The sequence below is a fragment of the Seriola dumerili genome, unplaced genomic scaffold (genome assembly GCF_002260705.1).
Source record: "Seriola dumerili isolate Sdu_G_001 unplaced genomic scaffold, Sdu_1.0 BDQW01000066.1, whole genome shotgun sequence".
NCBI lineage: Eukaryota > Metazoa > Chordata > Actinopteri > Carangiformes > Carangidae > Seriola > Seriola dumerili.
In genome coordinates, this window is record NW_019174321.1 from 2,742,237 (window position 1) to 2,759,326 (window position 17,090).

The 17,090-nt window shown below is 41.3% G+C and overlaps 1 protein-coding gene across 1 annotated transcript in view; it reads left to right on the plus strand.

Moving 5' to 3' along the window:
* Positions 1-17,090, plus strand: part of stab1 (stabilin 1) — a 68,698-nt gene that overhangs the window by 37,937 nt on the left and 13,671 nt on the right. Inside the window, exons 43-62 of the mRNA XM_022742001.1 lie at positions 177-250; positions 1,572-1,643; positions 2,171-2,290; positions 2,392-2,439; positions 3,053-3,133; positions 3,356-3,502; positions 4,264-4,398; positions 4,505-4,564; positions 5,876-6,052; positions 6,397-6,486; positions 7,392-7,538; positions 8,671-8,727; positions 8,823-8,991; positions 9,310-9,459; positions 12,846-12,950; positions 13,673-13,789; positions 14,841-14,973; positions 15,120-15,180; positions 15,440-15,584; positions 16,621-16,754. Of these exons, the coding sequence (XP_022597722.1) occupies positions 177-250; positions 1,572-1,643; positions 2,171-2,290; positions 2,392-2,439; positions 3,053-3,133; positions 3,356-3,502; positions 4,264-4,398; positions 4,505-4,564; positions 5,876-6,052; positions 6,397-6,486; positions 7,392-7,538; positions 8,671-8,727; positions 8,823-8,991; positions 9,310-9,459; positions 12,846-12,950; positions 13,673-13,789; positions 14,841-14,973; positions 15,120-15,180; positions 15,440-15,584; positions 16,621-16,754 (2,222 nt within the window). The remainder of the gene's footprint in view (positions 1-176; positions 251-1,571; positions 1,644-2,170; positions 2,291-2,391; positions 2,440-3,052; positions 3,134-3,355; positions 3,503-4,263; positions 4,399-4,504; positions 4,565-5,875; positions 6,053-6,396; positions 6,487-7,391; positions 7,539-8,670; positions 8,728-8,822; positions 8,992-9,309; positions 9,460-12,845; positions 12,951-13,672; positions 13,790-14,840; positions 14,974-15,119; positions 15,181-15,439; positions 15,585-16,620; positions 16,755-17,090) is intronic.

A 17,090-nucleotide genomic window follows, 5' to 3' on the forward strand; every position in this document is an offset into this window, starting at 1 on the left:
CATCAAGGATGTGTTTACCTTAGCTTAGCTTAGCACAAAGACAGGAAGCAGGGGGAAACTCCTAGCCTAACTTTGCCAAAAGAAACAGAAACATCATCCAACAACTCCAAAAGCTGTTTGATTTACAAGTTGTGAATGTCTTAAAAATGAATATCCAACCTGTTGTGTGTTCACAGAGATGGACGGCTGTTTGGTCAGAAATGGAGGCTGCCACCAGTCAGCAGACTGCGTCAGAGCAGGCCCCAACATTGTAAGACAACACTGTCCTGTAGTAAAATCTGAGTTACTGGTGGCGCATAATGTGAGACATGACCCAACGCTCAGTCATTACGGTTTCTTTAAAAATAAACTTCAGTCTATTCAGTTAATCTTGGTATTATTTTTTATAGATCTGGCCACCTTTCCTGTTGGTAATGAAGTTTATTTTACCAAGTCAAGTATGTCCACACTGAGCTGATTAAATATTATTAAATCTTTTCCTCTCAGTTTTAGCCCTCTGTCCAGACTAAAATGTTTTTTTTCCCGTAAAAACTGAGATTTCCTGAACGGCCTCCAGAACACATAAATCTTACGATGCTGGCTTGGTGTTTCAGTGTGTACAGGGAAAACAGAGCTTTTCCAAAATGATGATGTCAGCTGCCCATTGAGGGTTGGGGGCTGTATGGCAGTTAAGTCACTTTTCTCTGTGATCATTCATTTTAATGTCTGTATAGCCCAACACACAGCGCAGCTGTTGTCATTAACCAGTGTGTATGTTATATTTATGATTTTGTCACATGACGTCACAATTATAAAAAAGGATTTTTATCACCAGAGCGCAGCAGCTTGGGAACGCTGGTTAATACGTTTATGAGCCAAGTTTAAATCACTGTTTCATACTCATCACGCTGAGAACAGGAACAGACAAATATGTAAATTAAAATCAACTATACTGTTAATATGGCTGCATTTAAACACAGTCCAGGTGACAACAGTGAACAGGACACTGAATGGAGGTTAAATGAATGGAGTGGAATGTGTGGCAGGGAAATAAAGATAACTTTCTGTAGCGCCCAACTTTCTCTGTGATCACACATTTAGATTTTTAAATGATGATAAATTAGCTATTATTTTGTCAGACGACGTCCCGAGCATGAAACATGATTCAGCCGGGCTGTCGGCCCCACTCCTCACCAGGTGTTAATGTGCATGTCCGAAGCAGAAGAGATTAAGCTGCGAGTGACATGAGTGCAGGATTACCAACTGGGCGAAGTGGGCAACTGGTCCGAGCATGGCCAGTGACCTCTTGTTGCATCATGACCTGTAGGAAAGATGGTCAGAGCTCTGAAAACAGGATTTCGGTCATAAAACGGACAAAGAAAAATGTCTTTAATGCTTTTCCCCCCAGAAACAACAGTTTAGCTCAGAAACGTGGCTTTGGTGTTGATTCACAGCTAAAAACCAGGAGTGAAGGAGAGATCTTTCCTTTATTTGCTGACTGACTGAACACAAGGGGGGGAGGGGGGACAGATGGATAAAGTGATTGACTGTTTTAGTGACTGTTTTCTCTGTCTGCTTTGTTGTGTTTCCAGACGTCATGCAGGTGTAAGCTGGGCTTCCAAGGATCAGGGAGGTTTTGTTATCCTGTCAACCCCTGCAGAAATGTAAGTCTGTTTATTCTCTCCTGCGACAAAGACACTGACACTCAGTTTCTGAAAAAAAACAAAACAAGAAAAACATGGGAGCAACTTGAATTTAACATTTTTTTCTTGTGTCAAATGATATATGCCATATTTGTGGCAAAATATCGAACATGTGTGGCGCTGTCTCTGGAGACGTTTTCCCCAGAGAAGCTCTTCTGCTCTCGGCTCATTAAACTGTTTGCTGTGTTTTAAAGGGTTAAGGAGGATGAGAGGAGCCGATGTGATTGGCTGTTGCTGAAGCTCACTTCAACTTGTTGTTTTTGTTGTTGTTGTTGTTTGTTTTTTGAAGAGGGGGGTATATTTTGAGTTTGCCTGTTAGACTAGAACTGAGTCTGTGCTGAGACATTTATAGAGAAAGATTGATGACTCAAGTAGTGACAAACATTATCAACGACTTTATCAAAAATGAAAATGGCTGCAGGGCTGTTAATGCCTGTGCTGTATCATCAATTAAAGATATGTGTCTGTGTCTGTGTCTGTCTGTGCAGAATAATGGCGGCTGCAGTAAGTATGCTCGCTGTGACTATATGGGTCAGGGTCAGAGGAACTGCTCCTGCTTCAGAGGCCAAATCGGCGATGGCTTTGAGTGTCGGGGAAACACCAACAATGTGAGTCACTTGCCCTTTGACCTCCCACTTACCTCTGACCTCGCAATGCCACGCCTCCCCCCTTCACAGGAAGTTGTGTTGTCTATGTGTCTGTCTTACAGGAGCTGTTCCGACAGACAGAGAATGCCTTCTTCCATCAAATGCTATTAGTGAGTCGCTGTCGGTTCCATTAAAATCCACTCAGTTTTTGATTTGATGCTACTTAGTAAAAAAATATGGATGGTTTGTTTAAAATTAAAGTGTGACCCCACACAGGACTACAATATATAACAGCTGGCCAATCAGAGCTCCTGCTGCTCTGTGGGTTGGACTGCTCACACATGATTAAAGTTAAAACATGTGTCTTCTAACCATAATAATTCAATAGCCAGCCCAGCAAGAAGTTAGTCTCTCACCAAGATCAAGTATTTCCTCAAGACGAACGAATGAATTCCACTGTGCTACTTTCTGGTGTGACTGGGCCATTGGAGCCATCTGTGAGCTCAGCACTTTGTGGTAGATTTATACGCTGCTATGTGAATTGAACAATGGAGTGATGTAGGGAGCACCAAGGTTTCAGTGTGAGTCATCTGGGTTCCTCAGATGCAGAGGAAACGCAAACAGGAATGCACAAAGGTTCCTAGTTTAGTTCCTATTATTAGTTTCTCTTGTTGTAGTTCTTGGAACTTTTTGGTCAAAAAGGGGCTTAAGTTGAACTTGTTTTGTGATACATACACCAGATCCATCATCACATAAGTTGACTTTGTTTTCTTTGTTTCTCAGCTATCAGAAATCCGTAATCTTTATGGTGATGGACCTTATACTGTCTTTGTCCCTGTGGCGGAAACCAACAACCAATCCACTGTCAGTACAGTATCTGCTTTTTGTATATTATCTAATGCAACAACAATATTACCAATCTTATTTTGAGCCATGTTTATCTCTAGAAATACTATATGACCATTTACAAACAGAATCACAATAATATAACATTAATAATAATAATCTTGTATGTGAGTCATAAAGCTGCCTTCTATGTACGTTATTGATGTGCGTGTGCGTGTGTGTGTGTGTGTGTGTGTGTAGATCCTGGAATGGAGAGATGCCGGTCATCTCAATGAGCTGGTTCGTTACCACGTTGTTTCCTGCGAGACTTTGACCTTGAGTGACCTCAAAACCACTGAGCGCGCTGTCTCACTGTCAGGAAACATGCTGCACTTCAGCCTGCAGCAGGTAAACACGCGCACACTTGTCATGATGTTGGCTTTTCAAAGACAAACAGGTGTTGGACTGAATAAATCGTTCATCAACTCAATGTAGCAAAAGTAAATACACATCTTTAAATAATGTTTTACAGTGTGAATGGAATTTAATCTTTTACTGTCACTGACTCACTCCCCGGAGTCTTAAAGGGAGCCTCTGAATTTAGTTCAATTTTATTTGTACACACATTATCTCAAGGCACTTTACAGAGTAAGATGAAGACCTTACGATATTATATGGGAAGTTGGGGGGAGATATGATCTCTTTTCCTTGTTCCTAGTTCAGCTGGAGGCTTTTCACTGAGTTACTGGGACATCCTGATAGAAAAGAATTACCAAACAAATTAGTTGTTAAAGGACCCTCATTGTAATCATAACTCTAAAGGGATAACGTCTGTCACAGGTAATTTAATTTAATTCATATCTTATCTCGTACTTCTCCAATGCCTAAAAACTTCTGTTATGAAACCAGTATTAAAAAATAATAACTTTGACCCAAATATTCTGTCAACCCCAGGCCAATCTCGAACCTCACCTTCTAATAATGATAATAACATATATGACAAATACCAGTCTGGATTTTTGCACCTCTCATAGCACAGAAACTGCCCAAGTAAAAGTTGTTAATGACCTGAGGATCAGATCTCAGTTCTAGTGTTTTTTGACAGCATTTGGAGCATTTGGAGCGAACACGATGTACAGTGTGGGAACTTTGTGTGTCTCCGCCTGCAGGGTTCAGTCTGGATCAACAACAGATCGAGGATCGTGAAAAGTGATTACACCACAACGAACGGAGTCATTCACCATATCGACACGTTGCTGACGCCTTACAGGCTGAAGGACAAACCAAGCCTCGAGACTAAGATGGTGCGTGGAGTTTGATTGGGGTGGGAAAATGATTGATGATATCGATCAGATTCAACAGGCAGTGTGAGCTCTCTCTCGCCCTCTCTCTCTCTCTCCCTCCGTGTAGATGAACTTCACCTCAGCAGCTACGTTTTATGGCTACAGTCGCTTCTACAATCTCGTGGAGGTAAAAAAATGTGAAGTGAAATAAATGTTTTGGTGCATTGTGTTACACGCTGGTGTTGCTATTGAACTCTGTTATCAGCAGTGGTGGAAAAGGTAGTTAACAATACTACAACAATTTAGCTACAATTTAAAGTCATTAAAGTTTTACTTCAGCAAAATGAACTTAAAGTCAAAAGGTTGAGAGTCACAGTGGGAGGACAGGTGTCGAAGGGCGTGCAGTTGTAGTTTGCAACATGTTACAGACAAATTCACATTAAAAGTTGCATTTTATTGATCATTTCACTCTGGTAAAATAAATCGCAGAGCAAAACGAAAGAGGCAAAACTCTAACAAATATGAAAGATGTTTTTTTTTTAGTTGAATAGCTCTCTATGTCTGTTATACAAATTGTGGTCATCCAAGTCCTGCTGTCTCTAAGAGCTTTACAACAGCAGTGAAATGTCTTCAAGAACCTCAAACAACTCCAGTTGCTCCCAGAGTTATATAACCTGACCTACTGTAGAAACTGTCGCTACATTTTTCATCACTGACTGACTTTGTGGCTTCCTCTTGTTCAACGTGAGATTTGTTTGCAAGGTGTGAGAGCGTGAGGCAGAAGCTTGAAAGACAGGCCTCTCACACCAGATATGTGAACGGGCAACTGATTTATTTTCATTATTGATTAATCTGGTGATTATTTTCTTGATTAATCTAATATTTTTTTGGTCTGTAACGTAATGAAAAGATTCCCAGAGCCCAAGGCGACGTCTTTAAATGTCTTGTTTTGTCCAACTAACAGTCCAAACCTCCAAAACATCGAGTTTTACAATTACAACACATTAGCAGCAAATTCTCAAACTGGAGAGGATGGAACTGGCTGTCTGGCATTTCTGCTTGAAGAATTATTCAAACAATTAATGCAGATTCACTGACCAATCTTTCCAGCCCTATTGGCAACTCTGCAGTTGAGGCTGCTGGGTATGTCATTAGTTTTGCAGATATTCACCATGAACTCAATGTTGACCTCATGATGGCACTAGAGGAAAAGTCAGAGTCATCCTGAGTCATCCTGAGGTGAACACGAATAACAGATTTCATGGCAATGCATTCAGTATTTGTTGTAAAGCCCTGCTGCTAGATTGGCTAACAATATTTTGAGTTAGAGAGAAGTTGTATTTTTTTTCCATTCACTTTATATAAATAGATATAAGATCAGACTCTCAATATAAAAGGAGTTGGCAAAAAAAGCAAAACAGATTAAAGCACAGTTACTACATATTATACTGGTAGTGAAAGTATTGCTTGTAATCTGTACTATGAACACTTTGTGCAGGATGCAGGGTTACTGCCTGTGCTCCAGGAGTCGATCCACCAGCCGTATACCATGTTCTGGCCCACAGACCAGGCCTTCAACTCCCTGCCAGCTGAACGACAGCGCTGGCTCTCCAGCCCCGACCACCAAGAAGAACTGGTTGCTACTTTGAAGGCCCACATCATACGCAACTATAGGGTAGGAGAAAGAGAAGTCCCTAAAAGATGAAGAGTTCAGCCCCAAAGGAAAACATTATTAAGAAAAGCTTTTGTGTAATGCAGCAACTAACAATTATCTTCATTCATTATTCTTAATCACTGTGTTTATAAAATGCTTGGCCACACTTTTGCATATGCCACAATTACTGCTTAAGCTCATGACATAAAGTAAGAGTTCATCACATTTGAAGGCTCATTTTTCATGTCTGTTTGCTGCAGGAGTTGCATTTACTTTTTTTTCGCTTCAGAAATCAACAAAATACGGAACGTGAACACATCAACCTGATTTCATGTGTGTGTGTGTGTGTGTGTGTGTATGTGTAGGTGATGGGTATCAGTCATCCGGATAAATACTCGTCATTCCGCACCATGCATGGATCCACCATCAAGTACATCTGTGACAAGACCCTGGTGGTGAGACAGTACACACTGATACAAACCAAACAGGTAGCCATGGTCTCTGGCAGCACCTGGCAGCTGCGTTTCATGTTACCATGGTAACGTTGGAGAGTACACAGTTTCATATTTACAGTGACGACATCCTGGATTCCAAACCTGATGATGAGTTTGGTTCATGAGGTCCAGACCAACGGAGAAAATGATCCATTGTTGTCTTTTAGTTCTGATCTGTTTCATGCTTACACTGGCTTTTTACAAAATTACCAAGCCAAGTTTTTGATTGGTGCTTCATCAGAGCTACATGGCCTAGAACATGGCCATCACCTCACAAAAAGTAATTGATCATGAGCATTATTAACTGAGACTGAAACTGGACCTGGTGACAAACGAGCAGAAACAGAGACAAAACGAGACATTTTGTTCAGTATTATTATAATTATTATTATAATTATTATTATTATTATTATTATTATCATGACATGTTTTCTCATTATTACCAGAATAACTTTATCTTCTTAAAGACCTATCATGCTATAATGAGAAAATTTAGTTTGAATGAGATATGTTGATTTTGTCAAGTAACGAGGAAGTTTTGTGAAATTTCAAAATAAACTGATTAGGTTGCCTTTGTCAAGGTTGGTGGTAAAAGCAGAATAATCAGGTGTCTAGTAAGTTTCTCATTATAACGAGAAAATTGGCAAATAATGTTTTCGACATGGTGGCAGCAGTACACTGCCATACTGTTTAAATGTCATATCCACCATCATACAATCCTGTAGTTGCTCTGTTTTGTTTTCACATCACAAATCAGCTGCATCAGAGTACGTCCGGACCTGCCTTTTCTGGTAGCCTGATTCTTTCTTTAAACAATGGTTGATTTTCTTTTGTGTGTGTGTGTGTGTGTGTGTGTGTGTTTTCAGGGGGCTGTATTGATTAATGATAATGCAGCCAGGGTCGTGGAGCGCTACCTGAACTTCAAAGAGGGCGTGGCCTATGGCATCGACCAGTTACTGGAGCCACCGGGCCTGGGAGCGCACTGTGACGGCATCGAGAACAAAACTGTTAACGTTAGTTGTGTTAATACTATTACACTTAAAACTGCAACTGCGTTAATACTCACAGTACAAATGTTAATACTTTTATTTGTTGTTACAGAATATTTACTTCTCATTTACCAGGATTGTCTTTTGAGATCAAGCACAATTATTTGGCTTAAGACCCAGTCCAATGTAACATGACAGTGTGAGCTGACAAAAAGTACAAAACACAAACACAATTCATAGATAGCAACAAAATACAAACAATACTCAACAAAATCAACTAATTGCAATGGAATCGCTGCGGTCAGTGGATCACAGGTGAAGTAAATCAGTGTAAATCTTCCCACTCAGTTTATTTTTGAGGAACTTCATCATGCACATTTATGGCAATGGTGAGCTGTCTCATCAATGCTGACCTCTGAGGGAGAGAAGAGGAAGCTATCGTGGCTTGTATTTAAGCTCTTCTGTTCAAGTATAAAGTGATTCCCGAAAGAGGAATGGTTTGCAGTCGACTAAGAGACAGGAATCGATGGTACATATACGCTACGGCTCAAGAGTTTGCAGTCACTTACAAATGTCCTCAGAAATGTTGAAAATGACAATCAATGATTAATGGAATCATTAATCATAAATCATCCGAATCAACAGAGGCCCATTTTCAGCAAACATCACTTCTGTCTTCCAGTGGCACTTTGTGTTACCTAATGTTAAGAGGCTAATTGATCATTAGGAAAAAAAAACCCCTTGAGCAATTAGCACAGCTGAAAACTGTTGTGCTGATTAAAGAAGCAATTAACTGGAATAGTTGAGTTTCTGGAGCGTCAGCCTTTGTGGGTTTGATTATGTGATTATATCATATGGCCAATCTTCTGAAACTCGTCACAGTATTCTGGTTTGGAGAAATCAAGATTTTGTGAAAGAAACTGCAAAACACTGAAGGTGCCATATAACAGTGTGTGCTACTCCCCTCACAGAACATTGCAAACTGGCGATTTTCTGGTGTGACTGGGTTTTAATGTAGCTACCACCAGAGCTGCTGTTGTTACGAGTGCCAGTGTTTCAAGTATGACTCCACTTTGCAAATATTCATCCCACACTGCTGCGGTTATGAAATTGATCTCAGCCTTTGTCCTTTGTCCTCTGTCTTAAAATGTCTCAGGGGCGCTGTGGGAGCTGCATCTACCCTCCATCCTGTCCCCTCAGACACCACGATACAGTAAGATCTGCCTGTCTGCTAACAAATGTGAACATCAGCAGCTTGTGCAATACATAAACTTTGTAGAAGTAAATGTCATTCCTGCCTTTTTCCAGGGAAAGACGGAGCGCTGTTTAAACTTGCGCCACAGGTATGCGATTGGGTACCGACGTTGGTATCCTGACCTGGACGATCATTTCAGCCGAACGGGCTGTAAGAGAATTTGTCAGTTTCCTGCCTGGCTCCAAAAATGCTGCACCAACCACTACGGCCGAGACTGTCAAGGTAAGGAGGGGAGGGAATATGTGGGGATGCTCCTGTTGTCAGACTGAGTTCTTGTCCTTGACTTTATCTAAACTGAGATTTGACAGCCGCTGCAGCCGTTCTGACATTCTCTCCAAAACCTTTCTACTTGCTTTTAACAATACAAAACTCAACAATATGATATATCAATCATGTGTATTAAAAAAACACATTAGTTTTTCTATCAAAACAAATGGCTAAATGTGATTCAGTTGGACTATAATTTGGTATCAGGGAGCTTGATGAGCTTTCCTCGTCCAGACTGTGTTTTTAACCCTCCTCCTTCCCTGTGTGTTTCAGTTTGTCCAGGTGGTGTTGAGGCCCCTTGTGGCAACCATGGATCCTGCGACGATGGTGTACGTGGTTCAGGAAGATGTAGGTGTTCCATGGGCTTCAGAGGAGTTGCCTGTGAACTGTGTAACGCTGGCTACTACGGCCCCAACTGCACAGGTACAAACACAAACATCACTGTAGAGAAGGTTGCCCTCTTTCACTCAGCATGAGACGACTTCCAGAGCGCTCACACATACATGTTGAGTTAACGCTTGACGGTAGGAGTGCCTGACGCCTGGTGCTGGCACAATTGACATCACAGTTTCCCGCTCAGAACACACAACATAGCCGGCTTTTGAGAAAGCTGCCAGATCATTGTCGGTCGCGGATGCTGATTTGGTGCCATGCTAGCTGCCTGTGCAGTGCTAAAGGGAAGTAAACAGGAAATAACTTTACGACAAGACAAATACACACCAGATTCACCAACTGCCCCTGCCACCTCTCTCCAGGGTTCATTTCTCCGGATTGTGTGCCGCTATGTAAATAAACTCTGATCATAGAGAACAGGCAATAATCAACCTCTCCTTGGCGTTGAATGCCAGGCTGGATCTGCACCTACCGTGCTCTCTCGGGATATTTGCAAGGTGATTTTAATTGGCTAGCGTCTGCCATTTGAAAATTTTAACTTTTCTCAACTTCTACAGCGCGCAATGCAAGCACAGTGAAGTCTATAGTCTGTGTTTAACCTGCAGCAGATTCAGATGGACGTGCCGTCAGTCAGTCAGAGAAGCAGCCGGGAGCACCGGCACAGAAGCCAAATCTACTGTAGGTAATATACTGACTATGGACTATACACTTGAAGCAGTGCTTGATAGTTAATAATAATAATAAAATAAAAATTAAGTCAAACTTTTTGTTGTTTTAGGTCCCAAAACATTCAAACACAGATGATTTTACCTGGCTGACACCTTAAGCAGTTTCTACCTCTACACGCACGCATGCATGGACGCATGCAGACACACGCACGCACACACACACACCAGTTTGTGGGTCTAACTGACCAGATAAGAGCTACTTTCAGCATTGCTTCGGCAATTTCCTTCATCATTCAGCTCCCAAGTTTTGCTTTTACATTCCTGATGTCTTTTCAGCAAACGATTTCAACTTTCAGCAGTTGACCAGCTGCTGTATCCACCATAGTTGTATATTAATTGACCGAATTAATTGACAGCGCTTTTCTAGGCTGCAGTTAACGATTATTTTCATTACCGACTAATCAGCAGATTATTCCCGATTAATCAATTAATGGTTTTTCGTATAAAATAACAGTGAGAGTGACATTGACAGATTCTCAGAAGCCAAATTATGTCTTTAATTTGTGAATTCACATGACAAAGAAAATCAAAACATCTCATTTGAGAAGCTGAAACCAGAGAAATTTAAATTTAGCTTGAAAAATAACTGAAAAACTAGAAAATAGTTGCTGATCTAATTGTTACAGATCTATAACCACCCCCCCTGACTAAAAAAAAAAACATGAAGTCAGCAGACAGTCTCACCTCCATCAGCTCTCCAGCAGTCTGTCGCCATAGCAACGCTCCACACTCACCATCACACAGCTGGGTGTGCTTCCAGCTCAAGACAAACCTGCCAGCTGTTTTCACTCAGTCTCCCAAAGATTAAACAGCTGCTGATTATCTTCTGCGTAGGTTCTGTGAGCTGTGATGAATTCAGAACTTGTAGTTGCAGTTCTTGCCATGGTTTCTGAATTCATCCTGAGCTGATCCAGAATCAGAGAGTTAACTGATTACAGCAAACCCAGACCTCCGGTAAGACCACCCACCTTGCACCTTAGGTACGGCTCCATCTTCCCCACAGCTTTAATCCACACACATCCTCCATATATATTGATTGAAGAATGCTTAAAATACTGGAATTGACATCAGAATGAGTAGCCATAAGAAAAAGGCAAAAGATACGGAGATGAAATCGTGCTATTTACCGCAGCATGTGGCTGGTGGCAAGAATGGTTCAGCCGCTGTCAAGCTTAAACTTTCAGAGCGAGAAGATCTATGTTCAGCAATTTTATCCAAACTGAAAAAAATTGCGGAAAGGAAAACAACAAGAAACTGAATACATTGACAAATGCCTCTGCCACAGTGGAGCGAGCGGTGGATGGAGCAAGTGCAAGAGTGACTGAGGTTGAAAAACTGCGTTAGCATGGTAGAGGATGGAGGCCTGCGCTCTGACCAGGCACTAGACGATCTGCTGTGGCACAACAGGTTTCTCAGTTTTCTGGCTGAACAACAGGTGATCACAACGGCATTGAATCTAAAAACTCTGTAGTTCAAAGGGAAGAAGGTATCAGTGGACCCTGACTTCTCCGAGGCACCACAGAGGAGACAGGACTACAAGATCAAAAAACACCTGAAGGAAAAAAATAAAAGTTTCAAACACTTACTCAAAACTCCTTATCTGGCGGTGTTGAAAGTACGCCTGAAAGACGGTGTAAAATCTTCCAACTCAGTGTGGAAGGAAGGCAGCGGAAGGTCTGCAGCCACTGGGAATTTCACCAACAGTCTCAGAGGAAGGGAGACTGGAAAAAGAACTTCGAATCAGATGGCAAACGACAAGTGGGAAACACAGATGCTGGGGGCCATGGATGAACCGGAGGGTGATACATCTGGAGATTAATGAATAAACATGCAGGGAGTTAATTGATTTACCTACACACTGCTGAGATCAATAAGAGATTGAAGTGGACTCCAGAGCGATAGAGCGATAACAGACCTGACTAATATAGAGCTTTGATTTTTGTGAAACACCAAATTCCTTGTTATGATGACGCAGATTACTTGCGTACCTCTGGAGACTGATATTTGATCAGATAATGGAAATGAATTTTGGGGCCACATATAGCATCTGCCCCGTCTAGCTCTAACCTGATCTTGATTTTACTTTATTAATTTTTCTTTACTCTGTTTACACGAGGATGGAGATGGCAGAAGGTTATGGCTACGAAACAAGTATAGACAACTAGCAATACATATGGATTCCCAATATGGGTCTTATAAGTTCAGATGCTTTGAGCCAGGAAGTCAAATAATATTCAGTACGAATCAGCCGAATACATTGGCAAATTTTTGAAGCGCTGTTTTGGAATAAAGTTTGGGGGGGGGGACCCTCACAATTTTCCCTAGCCACAAGCGAGACAGAGATGGATGACGTGAGCTGATGGCATACCTCTTCTGTCATATGCTGTTTCTATTTACATTTTTATCACTATGGTTTACCTGGTATTCATTGCACATTGTGAAATGCCTGATATCAATATCTGACACAGATCGTGAACCAGGACTCTATTAGACCCATCTCGCGCAGTACGACAAACAGTAACACAACTTTATTCCTCTTTCATACCGATCGTTGTCTATGAGGAAATGAACCAGACTGTTACCGCAGGAACCCCGGTCGCCTGAAATAACTCCTCTGTCTTAACTCTGTTTATAGATTATCTTAAATTACCAGAGTCAGGGAGGTTGAGTCATGTTTTTCTCTCTCAGCCTGTAGCTGTGGGCAGCAGGGAAGGTGTGATGACGGCATTGAAGGTTCTGGACAGTGTGTCTGTAAACCAGGCTGGCTGGGTGATCGCTGCCAAACAGAAATAGGTGAGTTTCCCTCCAGAATGTGAGGGCCTGAACACATTCAATATGAATCCAGGATGTTTAAAAGGAAAAGTCTGTATTTTTCTTATTCTCAACAAATCCCATGGGAAGATCAAAGCCAATACTTAGTCTTTTAATACTTCCCGACCCTGTTGATGGCTCTCAGCTCCAGGCCCATTGGTTCCAATTGAATATGTTAATTATACGAAAAGACTCACAAATGTACAGTAACCAGTGGCAACAGAAACCAACGTGTCACCCAATGCAACAGCGTGTCCCATTGATGTGTTTTTACACAACAATGGAGCTGTTTGGCACAGAAGAAGAAGAATAACAGGCTTTGGATGCACACATGATAGTTGTTTGTTAACGACAATAATAAGAGAAAAGAATAAATCTCCAAATCTGTTTCACAGATTTTATTGAATTTCAGTGGAAAATTTGGCCATGGGACATTTAATGAATGATCACTTTTTGTTGTGTTTCTGGGTTAGTGGCTCCACAGTACAGCTATTTGATCGGTCTTTGTACAGTAAACATTTATACACATACACGTTGTGCAGCCTCGTTGGACATGTCTGTACTCTGAGTGCTTTCTAGTTGTTACTTGTCATTAAGACACGTAGCTTATATCGACTCTTGAACTTTATTTTTACAGTTTTAAAGCCCTGTTTACCTTCTTACCTTCCTTCTTTGATGAATCATCCATCTGTCTGTCTCTCCAGGCTCAATCCCAGAGGAGTGCCGGCAGTGCCATGCTCAGGCTGACTGTGTGCCAGGTGCTGGTTGTCAGTGCAAATCTGGATTTGAGGGGAACGGCACCTTCTGCAGCCCAGAGCCACGTGAGTGTTCTGCTGCTCAGGAGGACGATTGACCAGCTGAAGATACTGAATCTCTTCAGTCTTTTGTCCGCATGATGATAGTGACTCTTAAAGGAGTTAACGGGGCTATTTGTACGTGTTGCTATTGATACATAGCCAACATCAGCAATAAGAGCTGTTTACTTACCAGTCTAGAAGAAACGTCAGCATCAAACTTTGTTCCTTTACTCACAAAGGTCTCCAGCATTGGAAAGGAACCGTCTTGTTCTGCTTCTATTTTTATCACTTCTTTTCTTCTACTGAAGTTAGCATGCTAATCAGCTAGCTGTGGTCCAGAGTTGAAAGTGATAATTATTATATTTATAATGCCAATAATAACTTATTCAAAAACTGATCAGAAAGTGATTTGTAGCCACAAAAGGAAGAGAAAAATCCTGGAAACAGAAATCTGACCTATAAAAGGTAAAGTCAGTATGTTAGATCACCCTGAACTTTCCGTGGCTCACAGAAACGACTTCAGACATTTTCTTTGTCATTGAGATGAAGAACACTCCTTCTATGGAGTTAAAGGGTTGACTGTCAGCTTTAATTTGAGGGCGTTAACATCGACATTGGATCAGCAGTTTAGGAACTGGAGCTCTTTTTTTACACGGTTAATTTTAGGGAACAAAACGTAAAAACTTACAAAAACTTTGAAGTCAAACTCCTGGTATTGTCCCTGCAATACTCTGTCAGGTCTTGAGTGCAGCCAGCTTCACTTCCTGTTTGTTTTGAGGATTTTTTTGGCTTCATTCTGGTTTTCAGCGGCGACAGACATGATTATTCATTATTATAAAAATATCAAGTATTGCCACATTAAAGACATTGTTGGCAGATATTTCAGTTGTCTGAGGTGAAAAATCAGTTGATATTGAAAATCGCATTGTGCTCTCTGCTCTTAATGTTCTGCATAATAATGAGGATGTGTAAATTTTGAAGATGACACGTTTACAGAGCAGATACAGAGCAGAGCAGACGTTCTGAGTCCACTATGTGAGCAGATCAGATTACAGTTTTATTAAACACCCTGCAGCTCCAGACCTCTGCTCTGAGTACAACGGTGGCTGTCACCAGAACGCAGACTGCAACCAGACGGGACTGGTCGTCAACTGCACCTGTCACAGTGATTACCAAGGAGATGGTTATTCCTGCGAGCCCATCAACAGGTGGGCGTAGCATAATTTTTTCTGGATCACATTCTTGTTCCTTTTCTGGTTTCCTCTTCTTGATCCAAGATAATTGATATTAACTAAAGACGTTCACAATTATAGATGTGACATCAGGCTGCTGTATCTGTTTGTCCTTATTCCAGGTGTGTTGAGGAGCAAAACGGTGGCTGCAGTGACTTTGCCTCCTGCAAGTTCACTGGTCCAGTAAGTAAAAACCTTGCAAAGAAACCCCCAAAAAAACACTGTATATTTATCTTTTTTTCTTGAAAATCTGTCCTTTTGTAAAGGTCTGTACATGCACTTGAGTCATCTGATTATTCATGTCTTTCTGTAGTAATATAATTTCTGACTTTGCATACACAACTTTCAAGATTCCCAATCAATCAATCAATTAATCAATCAATCTCCCAGTAAGATTAAGAGGAGTGGTGTTCTTCTTGTTTTTTTAATCTGGTTCCTCCAGAACGAGCGTGAGTGTGAGTGCCTGGCAGGATACGTGGGTAATGGAGTCCAATGTCTGGAGAAGGTGGTGCCCCCTGTCGACCGCTGCCTGGAAGACAACGGAGGCTGTGACCCAGTGGCCTCTTGCAAGGACCTGCATTATCATGGTAACACATTTTTAATGACTTCCATTACAAGAGTAACAGATACGTTATGATCTTTGTACCATATATACTGTACATACATATATATATATATAGTATATACAGTATATACATAATATATATATATATATATATATATATATATATACACACATACATACTTGGGTAAGAGATCTACAATGACTTTTGTTACCATGGTTACACACCGGTAGTAATGTCTGTTACCATGGTAACATACCTGTACTGCCTTTTATTACCATAGTAACACGTCCACAATGACTTTTGTAACCATGGTAACACTTTCATAATGACGTCTGTTCCCATGTTAACTCATTGCGACACATCAGTGACAGTAGCAGTTGCCTCTGCAGCACGTCGATAATATCCTCCCTGTAACATGTGAAATAAGCCCGCAGCTGCAGTGTAGTCATGTGTTGTAAGGCTTCTGTTGAGCGGGTGCCATTTTGTCCTACAGTCCTACTCCAATGCAGTTGCTATGGTAACTGTAGATTCTAGAGTAGCTGACCTTTATAGTGTTCGTGTTACCATGGTGATATTATGAAGGACATTCTTTATTAGTTCCAGGTTTGAATAGTGATTTTTCTGGGACTGGTAAACAAACAGCAACAAGCACTCAGTGGGAATACAGCAGGCAACGCCCAGAGCTCGTTAAGGCCCAGAGCTCGTTAAGGCCCAGAGCTCGTTAAGGCCCATTGAACATGGGGCTTGTTGAGGCTCAGAGCCTGTTAATACCCAGAGATGATTGGTACCTGGTGCTCATTAATTAGGGTGTATTGATTATGCAGAATTCATAATACATACTGAAGTTTTGTAATAAAATGTTTTCAATACAGCGATGGAAGCAAACACCAAGAGACACCACGACTTTCTTTAATCAGTTTTCATATCAGTATATTTTTCAGCCTCAAAGTGAATTGAATTTTGTTTTCACTTGTAAAGATTAAATTGTTGTCCTGAGCAGCGCAGGAGGACAGTAATCTGAGGTAATGGTCAAGGTAACATGGTTATTGTGGTTCAGCCAACACAGCTGGAGTGTTCCACCTGCGCTCTCCAGAGGGGAAGTACAAGATGAACTTCAGTGAGGCCGACGCTGGCTGCCAGGCTGAGGGCGCCACGCTGGCCAACTTTAAACAGATGGGAGATGCACAGCAGGTAAGCCACCAACTACAGAAGGGGTTTCCATAGAGACAGCAGGCAGGTCAATACACCTCGCACATATACATACACTATATTTATTAAAAACATATTTGCGCAAACAAACACTATTATTTTGCTGGAGAATGCATCTGCACTCCCCTAAACAGTGGCCCTGTTTTTGAGACGTTTTACTCCAAAGATTTAACTACATTCAATTTGATCCTAAAGATACCACCTTCAGCCAGACAGGAAGTGGTATTTCATTAGTGCCGAGCCTGACTGTAAAGAAGAGATATGAAACCACCTCTTTGATCACACCGGGGCTGAATTGGTGCGAAACTCAAGCAAATA